Genomic DNA, 19737 nt, shown 5'->3' with positions numbered 1-19737 from the left:
TCGTTTTTCTGCAGGCCACTGGACAGTGGTCACGACGGATGCCAGCCTCTCCAGTTGGGGAGGGGGCACCCAGTCAGCCCAGGGGCACTGGACTCAGGTGGAGTCCTGCCTACTGATCAACGTTCTGGAGCTCCGAGCAATCAAGCTTTGCCTTGCCAGGTGGTCCCTGGATCTACAGGGCCGACAGGTCGGGATCCTGTCCGATGACGCCACGGCCGTGGCGTAGGTTGATCATCAGGGAGAGTGGTCTCTTCACCCGCAGGTGTTTCGGGGTCTGTGCCAAAAAGTGGGGCACTCTGGACGTGGACCTTCTAGCGTCCCGTCTCTATAGGTAGGTGCCGCGGTTCGTGGCCAGGTTTAAGGACCCGTGGGCGGACGCGTCAGGCGCATTGGTGGCTCCTTGGGGTCACTATCGTCTACTTTACACCTTCCCTCCTCGGAAGCTTCTTCCTCGCCTGCTGCGCAGAGTGGAAGCTGTAGGGATTCTTTCAATCCTGATTGCCCCAGATTGGCCGCGTCGCTCCTGGTACGCGGACCTGGTGCGTCTGGTGGCAGACGCCCCCTAGCGTCGTCCCCTGGGAGTTGATCTTCTGTTACAGGGTCCGATCTTCCACCCTGTTTCACAGCCAACGGTTTTAGCGGCGTGGCTGTTGAGAGCCAGGGGCTGAAGGACCGAGGCCTATTGGGCTCGGTGGTCTCTACCGTGCTGCGTGCACTGAAGTCTACCTCACGTAGGATTTCTCATCATACATGGAAGGCCTACATCTCTGCGTGTGAGGAGATGAAATGGCACCCTCGTACATATGTGGTGTACAGGGTTCTGCTGTCTTTACAGCAGGGAGTGGTTCGGGCTCTCGCCTTAAGTACGGTTAGGAGCCAGATTTCTGCTCTGGCTGTTTTTACTTGCAGCGACCCTTGGCGTAGCACTCCTGGGTGAGTACATTGGGTCAGGGGGTCTGGCAGGTGGCCCCTCCGGTGCGCCCTCCATTACCCCCATGGGACTTGAATTTAGTCCTTTCGGTGCTTCGGGATGCTCCCTTTGAGGACATTCGAGAGGTTTTTTGTTTATTGTCACAAATGGTGATTTTATTTCTGGTAGCGATTACCTCGATCAGACGGGTGTCTGTCTGATCTGGCGGCCTTGTCTTGCAAGGCTCCCTACTTGGTCATCCGTAAGGATGAGGTGGTGCTGCGGCCGCAGCCGTTTTTCTCCCTAAGGTCGTTTCGGCTTTTTACATTGATGGGGACATTGTTCTTCCATCCTTATGTCCTCGGCCGAAATGCCAGGAGGAGGCCACTTTGCATCCTCTGGATGTGGTTCGGGCCCTACGAGTGTACTTGTATGTTACGGTTCCGTTCCGGAAGTCGGACTCACTGTTCGTGTCGGTGGCTGGCCCTACAAGAGGGCCTGGCAGTCTCGTAGGCCACAGTTCCTAGGTGGTTCCGACGGATGGTGCTTCAGGCCTATGCCCTAAAGGTTCAGGTTATGGCGCATTCGACCAGGGCGATCGGGGCCTCTTGGGCTTTCCGGCATCATGCCTCTGTGTTACAGCGGTGTTAGGATGCATCCTGGTCGTCAATCCACGCTTTTTCAAAGTTTTACGAGGTGGATGTGTGTGCATCTTTTGATGCCTCCTTCAGCCGCAGGTGTTATGGGCGGCAGTTTATGATTGGAGTTTCTCCGTTGAGCAACTCCGGTTTTTGTTTGGGGTGTAACCTGGTTTGCTGTGTTGTTTTCCCACCCCTCAAATTTTTTTGACACTGCTTGGGGACGTCCCTAATGTCAAAGAAGGCTGTGTCCGTCTATGAACGGAAGAGAAAATAGGATTTTTGTACTCACCGTAAAATCCATTTCTCTGAGTTCATAGACGGACACAGCACCCACCCCTCCTTGGTTTGTACTGCTTGTTACGGACTGAGGCTCCTAGAGCAGGGTGTGGGTTATGCCTGGGGGAGCCACGCCCCCTGGGAGGAGCGGCACGAAGGAAAGGTTTTAACACTTTAAGTGCTGTTAAATTCTGCCTAAACTCTCCTGGTAGGAAGAAGCATAACCCTAATGTCAAAGAAGGCTGTGTCCGTCTATGAACTCAGAGAAATGGATTTTACGGTGAGTACAAAAATCCTATTTTCTCTTCTGTTATCAACAACAGCAATATGCAATATTAGATCCTTTTAAAGGTCAATTGAACTCTGGGCATATACAATTTCATTTGAATATATTCCTCAATAGCCACAAGAGATTTACATCCACTGGACAGTGGACAATGAGTGAGATCAGCAGTGACTGGTCATTATTACAGGAAGCTTTTGCACAAAGGCAACATTTTTTATTCTGACGTCATGTCCCCAGTCTCCAACAACTCTTCTAGCATATCCACAGTCCGACAGTCTCCTGCAGCTTGTCCACAGTCTCTGACTATCTCTTGTATCATGTCTGCAATCTCTGACCATCTCTAAAGTAGACCTTTGGGCTTGTCTCTATGGATTAAGAAGCCCCCTAGGGTTACCCTTCAACCGCTGTAGGAGCCTAGTATAGGGAGCACTACCTACCTGTTCTCCAATGGCACAGCCATTCAGTGGGAAGATCAAGAAGATGGATGTACTACTGTTTCTCCACCCCCGCCTCTCCAAGCCCTTTATACAACTGAAAGGGGAGATTATGTGATCAAAAAAAAGAAATAAAATGTATATAATGTGTTTTTTGTATGTACAGTTTCTCACAAAAGTGAATACACTCCTCCATGACAACATCACGCTGGTGGGTGTTAGAGACCTTGTACTCCACCTTCCATGTGAGGATGCCCCACAGATGCTCAATAGGATTTAGGTCTGGAGAAATACTTGGCCAGTCCATCACCTTTACCCTCAGCTTCTTTAGCAAGTCAGTGGTTGTCTTGGAGGTGTGCTTGCGGTCGTTATCATGTTAGAATACTGGTGTGTGGCCCAGTCTCTGAAGGGAGGGGATCATGCTGTGCTTCAGTATGTCACAGTACATTGGCATTCAAGGTTCTCTCAATAAATTGAAGCTCTCCAGTGCTGGCGGCACTCATGCAGCCCCAGACTATGCCACTCCCACCACCATGCTTGACTGTAGGCAAGACACACTTGTCTTTGTACTCCTCACCTGGTTGCTGCCACACACGCTGGACACCATCTGAACCAAATAAGTTTATCTTGGTCTCATCAGACCACAGGACATGGTTCCAGTAATCAATGTCCTTAGTCTGCTTGTCTTCAGCAAACTGTGAGCTTTCTTGTGCATAATCTTTAGTAGAGGCTTCCTTCTGGGACGACAGCCATGCAGACCAATTTGATATGTACAAGTGAAACACGAAAAATTTGAATATCGTGCAAAAGTTAATTTATTTTACTAATGCAACTTAAAAGGTGAAACTAATATATGAGATAGACTCATTACATGCAAAGCAAGATAGTTCAAGCCATGATTTGTCATAATTGTGATGATTATGGCTTACAGCTCATGAAAACCCCAAATCCACAATCTCAGAAAATTAGAATATTGTGAAAAGGTGCAATATTCTAGGCTCAAAGTGTCATTAAGCCATTATACCTGCAAATGGTCCTTGAGCCTTTAAATGTACTGTCTGGTTCAGTAGGAATCACAATCATGGGAAAGACTGCTGACCTGACAGTTGTGCAGAAACCCATCATTGACACCCTCCATAAGGAGGGAAAGCCTCAAAAGGTAATTGTAAAAGTTTGATGTTCCCAAAGTGCTGTATCAAAGCACATTTATAGAAAGTTATGTGGAAGGGAAAAGTGTGGAAGAAAAAGGTGCACAAGCAGCAGGGATGACCACAGCCTGGAGAGGATTGTCAGGAAAAGGCCATTCAAAAGTGTTGGGGACTTTCACAAGGAGTGGACTGAGGCGGGAGTCAGTGCATCAAGAGCCACCACACGCAGACAGATCCTGGACATGGGCTTTAAATGTCATATTCCTCTTGTCGAGCCACTGCTGAACAACAAACAACGTCAGAAGCGTCTTACCTGGGCTAAAGAAAAACAGACCTGGTCTTTTACTCAGTGGTCCAAAGCCTTTTTTTCTGATGAGAGCAAATGCATCTCATTTGGAAACCAAGGACCCCGAGTATGGAGGAAGAAAGGAGAGGCACACACTGCAAGATGCTTGAAGTCCAGTGGGAAGTTTCCACAGTCTGTGTTGATTTGGGGAGCCATGTCATCTGCTGGTGTTGGTCCACTGTGCTTCATCAAGTCCAGGGTCAACGCAGCCGTCTACTAGGAGATTCTGGAGCACTTCATGCTTCCTTCCGCAGACGAGCTCTATGGGGATGCTGACTTCATTTTCCAGCAGGACTTGGCACCTGCCCACACTGCCAAAAGCACCAAAACCTGGATCAATGACCGTGGGATTACTGTGCTTGATTGGCCAGCAAACTCGCCAGACCTGAACCCCATAGAGAATCTATGGGGGATTGCCAAGAGAAATATGAGAGCCATGAGACGGAACAATGCAGAAGAGCTGAAGGCCGCTATTGAAGCATCCTGGTCTTCCATAACACCTCAGCAGTGCCACAGGCTGATCACTTCCATTCCACGCCGTACTGATGGGCCCAAACCAAGTACTGAGTACATATGCATGCTTCTTCTTTTCAAAGGTCCGATATTGTTCTATGTACAATTCTTGTTTTATTGATTGCATGTAATATTCTCATTTTTTGAGATTGCGGATTTGGGGTTTTCATGAGCTGTAAGCCATAATCATCACAATTATGACAAATCACGGCTTGAACTATCTCCATATATTAGTTTCACCTTTTAAGTTGCATTAGTAAAATAAATGAACTTTTGCAAGATATTCAAATTTTTCGATTTTCACCTGTATGCTCTGAGCACTGGAAGGCTGACCCCCCCCCCCCCCCCCCCCCCCCACACACACACACCTTAAACTTTGACAGCAATGCTGGCAGCACTCATACGTCTATTTCCCAATGACAACTTCTGGATGTGACACTGAGCACATGCACTCAACTTCTTTGGTCAACCATGGCGAAGTCTGTTCTGAGTGGAATCTGCCCTGTTAAACCGCAGCATGGTCTTGGCCACCGTGCTGCAGCTCAGTTTCAGGGTCTTGGCAATCTTCTTATAGCTTAGGCCAGTGAACCTTGGCACCCCAGATGTTTTGGAACTACATTTCCCATGATGCTCATGCACTGTGCAGTGTAGTTGAGCATCATGGGAAATGTAGTTCCAAAACATCTGGGGTGCCAAGATCCGCCATCTTTATGTAGAGCAACAATAATTTTTTTCAGATTTTTAGAGAGTTCTTTGCCATGACGTGCCATGTTAAACTTCCAGTGACCAGTATGAGATAGAGAGAGAGCGATAACGCCAAATTTAACACACCTGAGACCTTGTAACACTAACGACTCACGTGACATCGGGGAGGGAAAATGGCTAATAGCGCCCAATTTGGAAATTTTCACTTAGGCCGGTTTCACACTTGTACGACAAACGCTCTGACATTGGGTACTCATGTCGCATGATGTGTGAAAATCCATGTTTCCCTATGAGACCTGTCTCAACTGGTCCAACGCAAGTCGGTCCGACTTTGAAAATGCTCCCTGTACTACTTTGGTCCTACTTTATTTAGCCCATTGAATATCATTGAAGTCAGATCAAGTAGGATCCTTGTCCTTACCATCTGACTTGTGACATCCAACATGTGATTACAGCAGCAGTAAAAGGAATTTATGTCACAATGGGATTGTTTTAAGTGGTCAAAGGACGAGTCAGACTATCACAAAGTTGGATCAAAGTAGTATCCTGTTCATTCATGTAGGACTGATGTTTCAGAGCAAAGTAGGATGACAGTCGCATGACTGTCATGTAGTATCAGTGGGAACCCAGCCTTAGTGGTGTGCTCACTTTTGTTGCCAGCGGTTTAGATATTAATGGCTGTGTGTTGAGTTATTTTGAGGGGACGTCAAATTTACACTGTTATACAAGCTGTACACTCACTACTTTACATTGTAGCAAAGTGTCATTTCTTCAGTGTTGTCACATGAATATATATATATATATATATATATATATATATATATATATATATATATATATATATATATATATATATATATATATATATATATATATATATATATATATATAAAAATATTTACAAAAATGTGAGGGGTGTACTCACTTTTGTGTACTGTATATCTACACACAAATGTTTTACCTTTATTTTCTATCTTATACTGAATGGGTTGTTTTACAAGGTAAAGTTCATATATAAAATCTGTTTTCTTCTTTACCTTAGCGCTGGAAAACAAACCTTAAAAGTCTCACCTGCTGTAGGTGTCCCTCTGCAAGTGGATTTTAGGAAGATGATCCAAAAAAATACAAAGACTGGCTACCAAAGGCAAATACGTCTTTCGGTAAAGGAACAAGACCAGTGTAAGTCTGTAGCTATATATATATATGAAAATGTATCTCAAATTTCATAATGTGATATACAGAAATGGGTACACAATGTTGTGTTTTTTATTTTTACATCGTTTGCTAAACAAGGGATAGAGTATGAGCCTGGCCTTATTTTTATCTAAATCCAATATTTTGTTTTCCCCAGAACAGAAATAGCAGGAATATCTTCCTATGGGGACACTAGTTCTGGTAACGACCAGGAATCCCTTCACTTTATAGGGATTTTGTCTCGCCTGTTTTGGCTATGGGACAGGGAGAAATGAAAGGAAATCTCCAACAGATAGCAAAAATAAACCTTACTGTTGCTATAACCCTTCTTTTACTCTATTCAAAAGGGAGAAAAAAAAATGTTGCCTCCTTACTACTGACCTCTGTACACTGCCCTCCATACTACTGACCTCTGCACACTGCCCTCTATACTACTGACCTCCATACTATTGACCTCTGCCCTCCATACTTCCAGGGCTGAAGTGGTTAAACACCAAACATGTTATACTTACCTGTTCTGTGTATTGGTTTTGCACAAAGTAGCCCTGATTCTCCTCTTCTGGGGTCCCTCGCCGACACCTCTGGACCCTTGCCTTCAGAGTGCTCCAATAGCAAGCTGTTATAGTATAGAGCAGGGATATGCAATTAGCGGACCTCCAGCTGTTGCACAACTACAAGTCCCATGAGGCATAGCAAGACTCTGACAGCTACAAGCATGAAACCCAGAGGCAGAGGCATGATGGGATTAGTTTTGTAACAGCTGGAGGTCCGCTAATTGCATATCCCTGGTATAGAGTGACAATATAGCAAGGTAAAAAAAAATTCTGCCTTTAGAACCACTCACTTCATGCCCAGGACTATGTGTCCCACGAGGCATTGCTCCTCACACATTCACAAGTTCTCAGGCACTTGCTGACATGTATGGATGGTGTACTGAGCTGTATGTGTGCTGCACTGTATTTCCTGATGTGTAAACAAATAATGTATTCTGTATGCAGACCAACTAATCGGATGACCAACTAATCGATTATGAAAATAGTTGACAACCATTTTCATGAACGATTAGTTGCTAATGAATCGATTAGTTGTTTTGACCCTATTTGTCACACGATAGGGGAGTAGTGCTTCCTTCCTCCCTAACTTAGTTTTAACTTTCTACCTCCAAAAAGAATGGTTCCTGTGTCTGTGCTGAGGTCAGTGCTCTCTTTCTGTCCACCTGTAATGTTTCCTACCATGGAGGCATTGCTCTGTTTGAAAGTCTTACTCTCTCTAAGCAACAAAGGGGCCTCTGGGTCCCCAAGGCCAGTTAACCTGTTGAAACTGGCTCTTTACTCAGTCAGGGGTCCTCCTCATATTGCCGAGGTTTTGTATCCCCTCCGTAGCTTGCGAGTTCACAGGTGGCATTGTACTGTTTCTGTCTTAGGAAAACTTTAAATGATTACCCTATGCCTTAGTAGACGCTTTTTTGGGACATACCAATGATCAGAGATTCAACATGTCCACTGTGTCCTTCAATGAGCATAAGAAAATATAGGATTATTTTGTACCCATTGTAAAATCTTTTTCTCTGCATTTATTGAAGGACATGGCATGTACTCCTCTGGTTGTTAAATGTGTGTTGTATGTACTGCTTTGTTACTAGCTGAGCTGTCTCAAGCATTTGGGGGGTTTGGCCACCATCAGGGGCCAGTTCTATGCTGTGCTATTGTTCTTGTGCCTAGCGTCTAAGGCCCCTTTCACACGGATGGACCGTTCAAGCCCGCCTGTCAGTTTTAACGGCGGACCTGAACGGCTGCTCCATTCATCCCTATGGAGCGTCGGATGTCAGCGGAGACATGTCCGCTGACATCTGATCCGCTAAAAACAGACATATGGGAATACATCCCCATCTGTCCATATCGGATCGGGTATGATCTGATGAAAATGGACATGCTGTCCGTTTTCATCAGATCGCTCCATAGGAGACAGCGGCGCCCGATAAGCCCCTCCACGCTCAGTGAGCAGAGAGGAGCTTGTCATCCGTCGGCTCAGTAAAGATCTGCGGACAGATCTCCCGCTGAGCTGACAGGAACAGGCGGACTCCGTAGCGACGGAGTCTGCCTAGTGTGAAAGGAGCACTATAACCAACCGTGTCTTTCGATGAACATAGAGACAAGAATTTTATGGGAAGTACAAATTACAAGTGCTTTAAAAAAAATATATAACCTTTCATTGCAGATTTTGTATGGGAGTGGCAGTCAGATGAAGAATACTGGGTGTCCTATGATGCCAAATCCTGCATCTTGCTTGAGTCTGCACTTCAGCATGATGAAAAACGTGTGTCTTTAAATCTGGGTGGAAAGCCTTACACAGTTGATCTGGCGGCTATGGTGCAGATAAATGGCCAGACTCAGCATGAACGAGATATTCAACGCTGTTTATCTGGTAGGTGTGCAAGCCATGAAAATAAATGATCCACAAAAAGAGTGGTGTTTGGAGATATAGGTGATTTACATTTTATAAACTAATTGTACAGTGAGGGAAAAAAGTATTTGACCCCCTGCTGATTTCGTATGTTTGCCCCCTGACAAAGAAATGATCAGTCTATATTTTTAATGGTAGGTTTATTTTAACAGTGAAAGACAGAATAACATCAACAATATCCAGAAAAACGCATTTCAAAAAAGTAATTAAAGTGGAGGTTCACCCTCAAAAAATTTCAGACATCACACGGAGTCGAGCCATCCTACCGACAGAATGCCGGTGTTTTGTTTTTTTCCTCAGCACATACCTCGTTATCAGGATTTTCACCTCACGGCAATCCCGCAGGAGTGGGCGTTCCCAAGCACTGCCTGTGATTGACAGGCTTCCGAACGGCGCATACTGCGCGTCACAGGTTGCCGAAAAAAACAGAACGTCGGTGCGGCTCTATACGGCGCCTGCGCACCGACGTTCGGGTTCTGTCGGCAACCTGTGATGCGCAGTATGTGCCGTTCGGAAGCCTGTCAATCACAGGCAGTGCTTGGGAACGCCCACTCCCGCGGGATTGCCGTGAGGTGAAAATCCTAATAACGAGGTATGTGCTGAGGGAAAAAAAAAACACCGGCATTCTGTTGGTAGGATGGCTCGACTCCGTGTGATGTCAGATTTTTTTTTAAAGGGTGAACCTCCACTTTAATCCATTTGCATTTTAATGAGTGAAATACGTATTTGATCCCCTATCAATCAGCAAGATGTCTGGCTCCCAGGTGTCGTCTTGTACAATGGGTTTTATTGAAAAAATGCACAACATCAGAAAAAAGTACAAAAACGGCGATAAACAAAGAATGGACTAACAGGTATAAAACTTCAGGCATCAGGAACGTTAAATTGGGAAATTGAAATTCAAGCCAGACATTAGAGGACCAAGGGCGAGCATAAGTGACTAGCGAGAGGACGTCTACTCCACTTAAGTCCTGGTAAAGAGGCATTATACTGGTCTGGGATTATAAACTGGTTAATACACAGGGACCTATATGGAACCCATGACTAAAAATAACATTATCACGCTTGGCCATAAATAAGGAAAACAAACTGAATGAATTACATAAAATGAAGGTAACCTCCACCAATATGTCAGATGAACAAGGTCACATCTTGTGTCCAATCCCAGCAGGACCGAGCCTGTGGGCCAGAACAACAGAGAAAAGAAGCAGAGAGAAGAGAAAGAGCCAGGAGGAAAGATAGCGTAAATATAGAACCAAAAAGAGAGAGGAAGAGAGAAAGGAAAAAAAAAAGGAATAGAGAGGAAGGTGTCTTCTATACAGGTAATGAACTGAGATTAGGAGCACTCGCTTAGGCCTGGTTCACACCTATGCAGGTGCATTTTGCATTTTTTTCAATACACATTTTTGATTTGTTTAAGGCTATGGAACCAAAAACCAGAAAAAAAGGCCCTAGCCCTTTCCATAAAATGCACAGATGTGAACGTGACCCATAGGAAACCATGTTAAATGGACTGTAGTGTGTTTCTGCAAAACGGAAAATGCACTAAAAAATGCATAGGTGTGAACCAGACTCTAAAGGGTGTGCTCCTAATCTCAGCTTGTTACCTGTATAAAAGTCACCTTTCCACAGAAGCAAATCAATCAATCAGATTCCAATTTCTCCACCATGGACAAGACCAAAGAGCTGTCCAAGGATGTCAGGGACAAGATAGTAGACGTGCTCAAGGCTGGAATGGGCTACAAGACCATCGCCAAGCAGCTTGGTGAGAGGGTGTCAACAGTTAGTGCGATTATTCACAAATGGAAGAAACACCAAATAACTGTCAGTCTCCCTCGGTCTGGGGCTCAATGGAAGATCTCACCTCGTGGAGTTCCAGTGATCATGAGAATGGTGAGGAATCGGCCTAGAATCTTGTCAATAATCTTAAGGCAGCTGGGCCCATAGTCACCAAGAAAACAATTGGTAACACACTACCCCCTGAAGGACTGAAATCTTGCAGCGCCCACAAGGTGCTCAAGAAAGCACATGTACAGGCTCATCTGAAGTCTGCTAATGAACATCTGAATGATTCAGAGGAGAACTGGGTGAAAGTGTTGTCGTCACATGAGACCAAAATCAAGTTTTTTGTCATTCATGTTTGGAGGAGGAGGAGGAATGCTGCCTATTACCTATGGGGTGTTTTTCTGCTAAGGGGACAGGACAACTTCACTGTATCAAAGGGACAATGGAAGGGGCCATGTACCGTCAAATCTTTGGTGAGAACCTCCTTCCCTCAGCCAGCTTACAATTTATAAAAAACTGTCATAATGACAGAACCGGCGTCACTATCCAAACCATCGGCCCTTACAATTGTGGAGACGTTGTGTTTAATCAGCACACAGTGTGCGTTCCACTCTACTGGCCAGAAGTGATGTCAATGGAGAGTCATATTGACGCGTTTCATCATAGAGACGAAACAAGATAAGCTGACTCTCCACTAACGTCACTTCCGGCCAGTAGGGTGGAACGCATGCTGTGTCGATTAGACACCACATCTCCACAATTGCTTTGACTGATGGTTTGGGTAGTGATGCCGGTTCTGTCATTATGAGTTTTTATTTTTTTATTTTAAGCCATTTTAACCAATAAATCAAAGGATTTTACTCTGAGGGGCGCTTTGTTTAGTTTGCAACGTGCTGGTTTGCTGTATTGGCTTTGGCCCCCAGAAAATGATCTACAAACACGATTGACTCTTTTCTGCTGTAAGGTAAAGAAGTCCAACTCATCTGGTGAGTCTGGAATTTTACACTACCCCCAGGAGGTGGATCTCCACATCATTGGGACATGGAGCACTATAGCACTTTTTGGCACAAAGAAAAGGACTATTTTTGCACTTTTATCACTTTATTCATGGTTGTACTATTGTCACTTTATCTATTTAAAGTGGAGCTCCGGTCACAAATTATTAATTTTTTTGGGCAATTTAAATAACACAGTATTAAACATCACAATACTCCGACTTAAATACCGCCAACCAATCATTAAAGTATATTACAATTTGCCTGGTTTGCAGCTGTGAACGATCTGGCCGTTTCCATTCTAAGTGTGGGCATCTAAAGCCCAGTACATTTTTTTTTAACTCCTCTCCGTGGAGAGGTGCATGCTGGGGCACCGCTAGATCTCGCGCGTGCTCATTAGAGCGACGCTCGTAGCCGTGTGTTTGTGCCGTTGTCACGACAACGGGCGGCGGCTGGGGAGGAAGGTCCTGCAGTACTTTCCCAGGAGTCTGTGCGGGGTAGGTTGGAGAGAAGGACCGCGGTGCAGAAAGAAGGCAGATTAGGATTTCTGCCTAGCAACACAGCTTTCAACGCATTTTTTTTTTAACTTGATTTATCATATGTATTGGAAGCTGGTGATGTATAGTTTAATTTGAGGGTGGAGCTCCGCCTTAATTATTGTCACAATTATCAATTAATTATTCTTATTTGGTTCACAACAATCATGCACCTATGTTGGTAATGGATCAATTATTATGATATTTAGCCATATGTCATATCAAATCATCCCAAGTTAAATACGCACATCAGTGTGTATATATAAGAGCAATTGGTGTTAAGTAGGAGCAGGCGCTGTCTACTTTTTATTTAAATAAAACAGGGCTGTTTTAAATACAGAGTTGCATTAAAACATTTATTTACCTTGACTTTAGCTTTTAATGAGCTTTACTGTTGTGTTGTGTAGTTGCTGCAGATGAAGAAAGTGACCCGCCAAAACAAAATATCCTTAATGGGCCAACTACTGCAAAACGTTCCCGAAAGAACAAAACTGTGGAAACTGAAGAGGAGGACAGCAAAGGTATATATATATGTATGTATGATGGCCTGTATATAAAGATCATGAATGACTGCAAGCAAGCAAACTGTGTTCCCACAATGTAAGCTCAACAGTTATTCATTTATTTTAGGTTTATTATATAATTCATGTTGGTGTATACAAATAAAGTTTAGGGGGACAACAAAAGTTAGAGCTTTACAGAGTGTTATTGTACAATTTGTTATCTCATATGTTATTTTTTTTTCCTGTTACACAGAACAAGTGAGAACTCTCGTGTTAAAAGGCAAAGCTCCAGTTGATCCAGAATGTTCCAGAAAAATTGGAAAGGTACATGTTAACAGAAGTCTAAATAGTTTTTGTAGTAACACTGATTATTTAATATATATATATATATATTTAATATTTTGTTTGGATGCTTTCAAAGTTAAGAATGGAAGGCAGTACCACTACATTTGGATACTCGTAATACATCTGTTTACATTCTTGCCTGCTCAGTTCAGTGTAATGATAGATTTCTATTTAAACTGAAGAACTTAAAGTGACATTAAAGGCTGATTTAAAAAAAATAAAAATAAACTTGTTATACTTGTTTTGTTTCTGTTTTGCACAGAGCAGCCCCGATTCTACTGTTTTTGGGTCCCCTGCCAGCGTTCATAGCTCCTCCTCTTCAGCCAGTGCCCCAATAACTAGCCGCTTGCACTAGTGGGAGCACTAGTGCATGCTTGCTCCCCAGCCCCGCTCTATGCTTCTATAAGACACAGAGCTGCGACCTGGAGCCCCCCCCCCCTTATTGACTTACTGGCTGTGATTGACAGTAGCAGAATCCAATGGCTCCCGCTGCTGTCTCAGCCAATGAGGAATGTCAGAGCTGCTGCTTTCATGCACATCACTGGATCAAGAGGGGCTCAGGTAAGCATTAGGTGGGGGGTGCACACAAAGAAGGCTTTTTACCTTCATGCATAGATTGCATGAAGGTGAAAAAACTTAAGCCTTTAAAAAAAACTTTAATATATACAAAGAAAATCAATAGGCAGTATACAGATGGCATAGCATTTTAAGGGTCTGATAACCTGGTTCCAAATGAGTATATGATCTTAGCTAGGCTGTAGATGGGGCCTTTTTGTCCAGGGAATTCTCTAGGAAGCCTTGTTTGCTTGATAAGGTTGCTGCTTCATTACCATAGTATTTGGTTATTCTGTCATTGTGTGTTCGATTGCCTCCTGTTTTCTGCCGAGTAGCTGTGGCAATTACATTTTTTTATCAACCCCTGTATCTTTTTCTCCTAGGCTCATGTGTATTGTGAAGGAGATGATGATGTATATGATGTTATGTTAAACCAGGTGAGAACTGAGCTTTTTTTTATTACTGTCATGCATTTCTGTATGTGTAATGCTTCTAATTTTAGTGGAAAGTGGAACCCCCAATGCCACAATTGGCACCTTTCTGGGGGGGAGGGCACGGACGGTCAGGTACCTGTCCCCACTTCCGTGAGGCGACGCCGTCCCTCAGAAGTTCGGCCCCCCTCCTCCTACCTGCGCTGCCCGGCCAATTAGAAAGCGCAGGACACTTTGTGCATTTGCAGTAGGGAACCAGCTGTGAAGCCGAAATGGTGGCACCTGAGAGCCAATCCAAAAATTGGCTGAAGTGCTGATATCGTGGGCGCACTGGACAGGTAAGTGTCCTAATATTAAAAGTCAGCAGCTGCAGTATTTGTAGATGCTGACTTTGAATTTTTTTTCATGGGGGCCCGGAACTCCTCTTTTTTAAGGTGTCACTAGACCTTAAAATCCGCTTCAGCTGTTGATTAATAAAGTTGAACTAATCCTTGACATGTTATGAAATGGCAGTACATCACATTTTTAGATTTCCAGCTTTCTTGCTTCTGTTAGTATTATATGCGTTCAATTAATGATGTCCTAATTGATATGCATTCTGCATTCAATTTTATCAAATAGAAATTGTACAGTTCCTCTTGCTGTTTTCTCATTTTTGCTTTTTCTTATTTGTATTTACTAGGTTTAAACATTTAAAGTACTGTATTTATTGGCGTATAACACTCACTTTTTTACCCTGAAAATAGAGGGTAAACTGTGCCTGCGTGTTATACGCAGGTTGCTGTGGAAAGTTTTTTTTCCTGAAACTTCCCTCTTAAAGTTAGGGTGCGTGTTATACGTCGATAAATACGGTAATTGATGTCCCTTTTAAAGATTATTTGATGTGTTTATTCTTTAATCCTGACACTCTCAGGATACCTCTTTGTGGTAACAGGAAAGGTAATTCAGAACTTCTGTATTCTGTTTGGAGCACCACCTACCCATGTAATGTGATGTCTGGGGGTTAGATGAGTATGCTCTTGTTTCACTATCAAGCATATCACAGAATTTTCTAATTATTTTCTACCGTATCCTAACAGAAAAAAGGGCAGCTATCGGCATGTATATATTCAGAGCCCATCTCCACTATGGCTGGAGCAGGGCAGATGACTGGGGGTGTGTGGTTCAATTTCTGGGTTAAGTGGAAGCTACTGTTACTATTCTATCGCATACAAAGAGAGGCACCAGGCATAACAAGGAAATTTTTTATGTAGTAGTAGTAGTAGTAGTAGTAGTAGAGGCACCAGGCATAACAAGGAAATTTTTTATGTAGTAGTAGTAGTAGTAGTAGTAGTAGTAGTAGTAGTAGTAGTAGTTTTATTATTTTTTTACTACTAATGGCGGCGATCACCAATTTTTTTCGTGACTGCGACATTATGGCGGACAATTTTGACACATTTTTGGGCCAATTGTCATTTTCACAGCAAAAAATGCATTTAAATTGCATTGTTTATTGTCAAAATGACAGTTGCAGTTTGGGAGTTAAACACAGGGGGCGCTGTGTATGTGTTTACTTTTGTAGGGGTGTGTGGCTGTACAAATGACGTCATTGATCGTGTCTCCCCTATAAAGGGGATGACGCGATCGATGCGCCGACACAGTGAAGCACGGGGAAGCCGTGTTTACACACGGCTCTCCCCGTTCTTCAGTTCCGGGGACCGATCGCAACGGAGCGGCTATAAACAAATAGCCGCGCCGTCGTCCCGGATCGCTCCCCGAGCGGACCTGACCTCCGCATGTACCGGGGGGGGGGGTCCCGATCGGACCCCCCACCCACGTCTAGCAGAGGACGTACAGGTACGTGATTGTGCTTGTCCGTGCCATTCTGCCGACATAAATGTACATGAGGAGGTCGGGAAGTGGTTAACGAGATGCTGCAATGTGTTATTTCTTGCACACTGCAGCTTGAAAAAGCTCAGTACAGGTTTTTTTTTTAAGCTAACTACAGCCTATTAATTGTAATGTGCACAGAGGGACATAAACAAGCACTGTGCATTCTTCAATAAAAAAATGAAAAATCTGCTTTTTTGGTCAGTAATTTATGCCTTGTGCTTGCAAAAATGCGCACAAATATCCATTTACATAATGTGCAGAATGAGAACACGAGTACATTTTTGCAAAAATGCGCAAACGCATATACGTGAAAATACGGGCAATTACATACAAAAAAAATCTGAAAAAGTAGATTCTCAGGAGTGTCATGTGCAAGAGGCCTAAGTTGTACATTTTGAGTTCCACATCGGTGTGCAATAAAGATCAGTTTACACTTTACAGGGTAAATTCTTTTAGGGCCAGTTCACATCAGACGCAGTTCCCTACAGTTTCGTGTGCATTTTTTCTGCACTAAAAATGCATGCACAGTGTTTTCCATGTATTCCTATGGCTGTAGTTCACACCATGCAGTCAGTTTCCGGTGCAGAAACTGACTGCATGGTGTGAACTACAGCCATAGGAATACATGGAAAACACGTGCATGCATTTTGTGCAGAAAAAAAGCACACGGAACTGCGTCTGGTGTAAACTGGCCCTTACAGTAATTTTATAATTGCAACAGTATATATCCTCTAAACAGTGTTCTTCTGAAAGAAAGGAATATCCCGTCTTCTCTGAGTGTACACGTACTGTATGTTTGCTTCCAGACTCTTTTGCCGCGTACACACCATCACTTTATGTGATGAAAAAAAATGACGTTTTTAAAAACGTCACTTTAATTGACTGTGTGTGGGGGAAAACATCGTTTTATGTCTTGTAAAAAACGACCAAAAAAAATTGAAGCATGCTTCAATTTTATGTGTCGTTTTTCAAAAGTGCACTTTTTACTTCACAGAAATTGACCGTGTGTAGCAAAAAACGTCGTTTTCTAAGACGTTTTTTCATCCACGCATGCCCAGAAGCTACTTATGAAGCAAGCTTCAATGGTAAAACGTAGTGGAACGTAACCTCACTTTGCTAGAACATTGTGAGAAAAACGATGGTGTGTAGGCAACTTCGTCTTTGAAAATTGAAGTTTCAAAAACGTAATTTTTTACTTCACAGAAAGTGTCGTTTTTTTTCATCACATAAAGTGATGGTGTGTACGCGGCATTTCTCATTGAAACTCCCAACACTACACAACATCACTCCTTTGACTCTTTCAGTTAGGTTGTATGTGTAAATATGATTATTATTTTTTTCAGTAAAGCTGTAAAGGAACCTGACAAATATGTGAAAAGGTGTCTGGAACTGTACCCTCCTTTTAAAGGAGTTAAAGTGATACTAAAGGAACAAAAAAGAAAATGGCAAACCTGTTATTCTTACCTGCCCTGTGCACTGGTTTTTGCACAGAGAAGCCCCGATCCTCCTCTTCTCAGGTCCCACACAGGCGCCCTGGGCTACCTCTCCCCTGCTGAGTGCCTCCATAGCAAACCACTTGCTATAGGGGCACTTGTGCATGCTCACTCTCGGGCCTCGCTCTATGTGTTCATTGACAAATGGGCCCGTTCTGAGCCCTGTGCTGTTTGTCAATGAACACACAGCACATTGCGGCACAATACATTTTAAATGTCACCTCTGACTCAAATGCATTGCGTGATGCATTACGTTGAAAGAAAAATGCTGCATTTGTGTACATACAAAAAGTATGTTCTAGGGCAGGGATATGCAATTAGCGGACCTCCAGCTGTTGCAAAACTACAAGTTCCATCATGCCTTTGCCTCTGGGTGTCATGCTTGTGGCTGTCTGTCTTGCAATGCCTCATGGGACTTGTAGTTCTGCAACAGCTGGAGGTCCGCTAATTGCATATCCCTGTTCTAGGGCATTGGCAGATTATTCGTTTGAATGGCATGCCTTAACACAATATGGCCTTCTAGAATGGTCCCTGTATTGTCAAGGTAAAAATTTAGAAAAATACATTGTAAAAAAAAAAACATTTGTGTTACTGAAGATAATAGTGATAGTCCTTCTTTTTTTTTTTTTTTTTTTTGCCATTTATCACAATACTATTTCTGATCCAAAGTATGATCAAAAATGTTTTACAAATAAAATAAAAAGGATAACCTTTTCTTTTAAAAAGTTTTTTTATGTTGTGTTCAGCTGTTCCTGGTACTTCCAGGTAAGGGGAAGCATGTAACTCACTCCCCTCCTTCCCACTTGACAGTGCTGGTCTTTGGTGACTGGCTGCAGTGCCAGAGCATGAGAAATAGGGAAGGCAAGTATGAAAACGCCTTCGATAAAGTAGTTAAGAATACCGGGAAATTTTGGATATAACTTAACTTGTATCAATTTTTTTTTTTTTTTTATGGAAACTTTCTGAACACATACTTATTTTTATTTAAATATATATATATATATATATATATATATATATATATATATATATATATATTATCTGAGACATTTTTTGTACCTATTCTAAAGCATGTTCTAATTTTGTTAAGAATAGTTGCTCATTTTACATAAAGCAAAAATGGCGAGGGGGCAATGCACCATAAATGGCAGTAGGGAGATCACCTGAAAATGGGTTAAATACAAAAAGATGTAATAATTTTCAGATGGCCATTTTATAACTAGATTTACAATGTTGGTGCCTGAAGGTGGGAAATCCAACCCCAGTGAGGCAGCTCTGTCTGTCTTTAAATAATGTCAACCTGAAGTCACATTAAAAGGCTCAGACGCTTACTTGGGGACTTCTAGTTTGATATGCATGGCACATTGCATGGTGAACAGTGAGTGTTAATTTGGTTGTGTGATCACCAACAGGAAGGGATAACCAGTCACTATGAACATCACCGCCATGGTGAAGAATACCAATACCAACTACAAGAGCATTTCCATCAACCTTCCCTGCAGTACCATTCAAGGCACTCCATGCCTGATTACAATGCTCAACCTAATCTTCAGGTTCAAGTTTTAGATCTTCCTCCATCTGGGACATTTGAAAATGAAACTGTTGACCTAAGGCAATCCCCTGATTATCCAAATGAAGTACCCACCCACAGTTTTCTGGAAATTGATAATGCAGAAGTGCAAACTTCTTACTCCCAAAGGAAGTCTACAGTTTGGGATTTCTTTCACCTAAAAGACCCCAGTATTGGCATAAGAAATTCCACAAGTGCCTATTGTAACCTGTGCACTAGAGAGGTGAAACGGGGGTCCACTCCAGGAAGATTGGGAACCACGGCAATGCGCAACCACCTGGCCAAGCATCACCAAAGGGAGTGGGCAGCGACTGGCACTACAGGCATAACTGCACCTTCCGCATCAGCTACCTCCCATTGCCACTATGCAGTGGCCTCCACCTCCCGAACAATCCCTCAGGAACCAGAATTGCCACTTTTGCACTCAGTGCTTGACGTCTGTTACTGTTTTTTTGCTACTGTTTGTACTCTGTGCGGGGCAATGATATCACGGGGAGAAACTGTCAGTGCCAACCGTGAATATTTGATGCTGCAGCATATGCAATCTTCCCACAGCAGCATTTTGAGGGTGTCACTCAGTGAAATGCAGGGAGCAGGTGTCGCAGATGATAACAGCAGTTCTTCTTTATGAAGATTTTCCAGTTGAATAATGTCCATTGCATAGTAGACTATATCCTTGTCCCCTGGCATTACTTAATCTATTTTATTTTCATATAATGTAAATAGGTAGTTAAAC

General features: G+C 43.2%; 1 protein-coding gene across 4 annotated transcripts in view; it reads left to right on the top strand.

Annotated features, from left to right (window-relative positions):
* Positions 1 to 19737, top strand: part of PARP2 (poly(ADP-ribose) polymerase 2) — a 50366-nt gene that overhangs the window by 7445 nt on the left and 23184 nt on the right. For 3 of the 4 annotated variants that reach the window (XM_040352503.1, XM_040352519.1, XM_040352511.1), the window contains exons 3-7: positions 6302 to 6438; positions 8671 to 8877; positions 12640 to 12753; positions 12989 to 13059; positions 14019 to 14072. In XM_040352503.1, the coding sequence (XP_040208437.1) occupies positions 6302 to 6438; positions 8671 to 8877; positions 12640 to 12753; positions 12989 to 13059; positions 14019 to 14072 (583 nt within the window). The remainder of the gene's footprint in view (positions 1 to 6301; positions 6439 to 8670; positions 8878 to 12639; positions 12754 to 12988; positions 13060 to 14018; positions 14073 to 19737) is intronic. The other variant, XM_040352530.1, reaches the window with a different exon arrangement.

The sequence above is a fragment of the Rana temporaria genome, chromosome 1 (genome assembly GCF_905171775.1).
Source record: "Rana temporaria chromosome 1, aRanTem1.1, whole genome shotgun sequence".
In the NCBI taxonomy this organism is placed as follows: Eukaryota; Metazoa; Chordata; class Amphibia; order Anura; family Ranidae; genus Rana; species Rana temporaria.
This window is presented reverse-complemented; position numbering and strand designations above follow the sequence as displayed.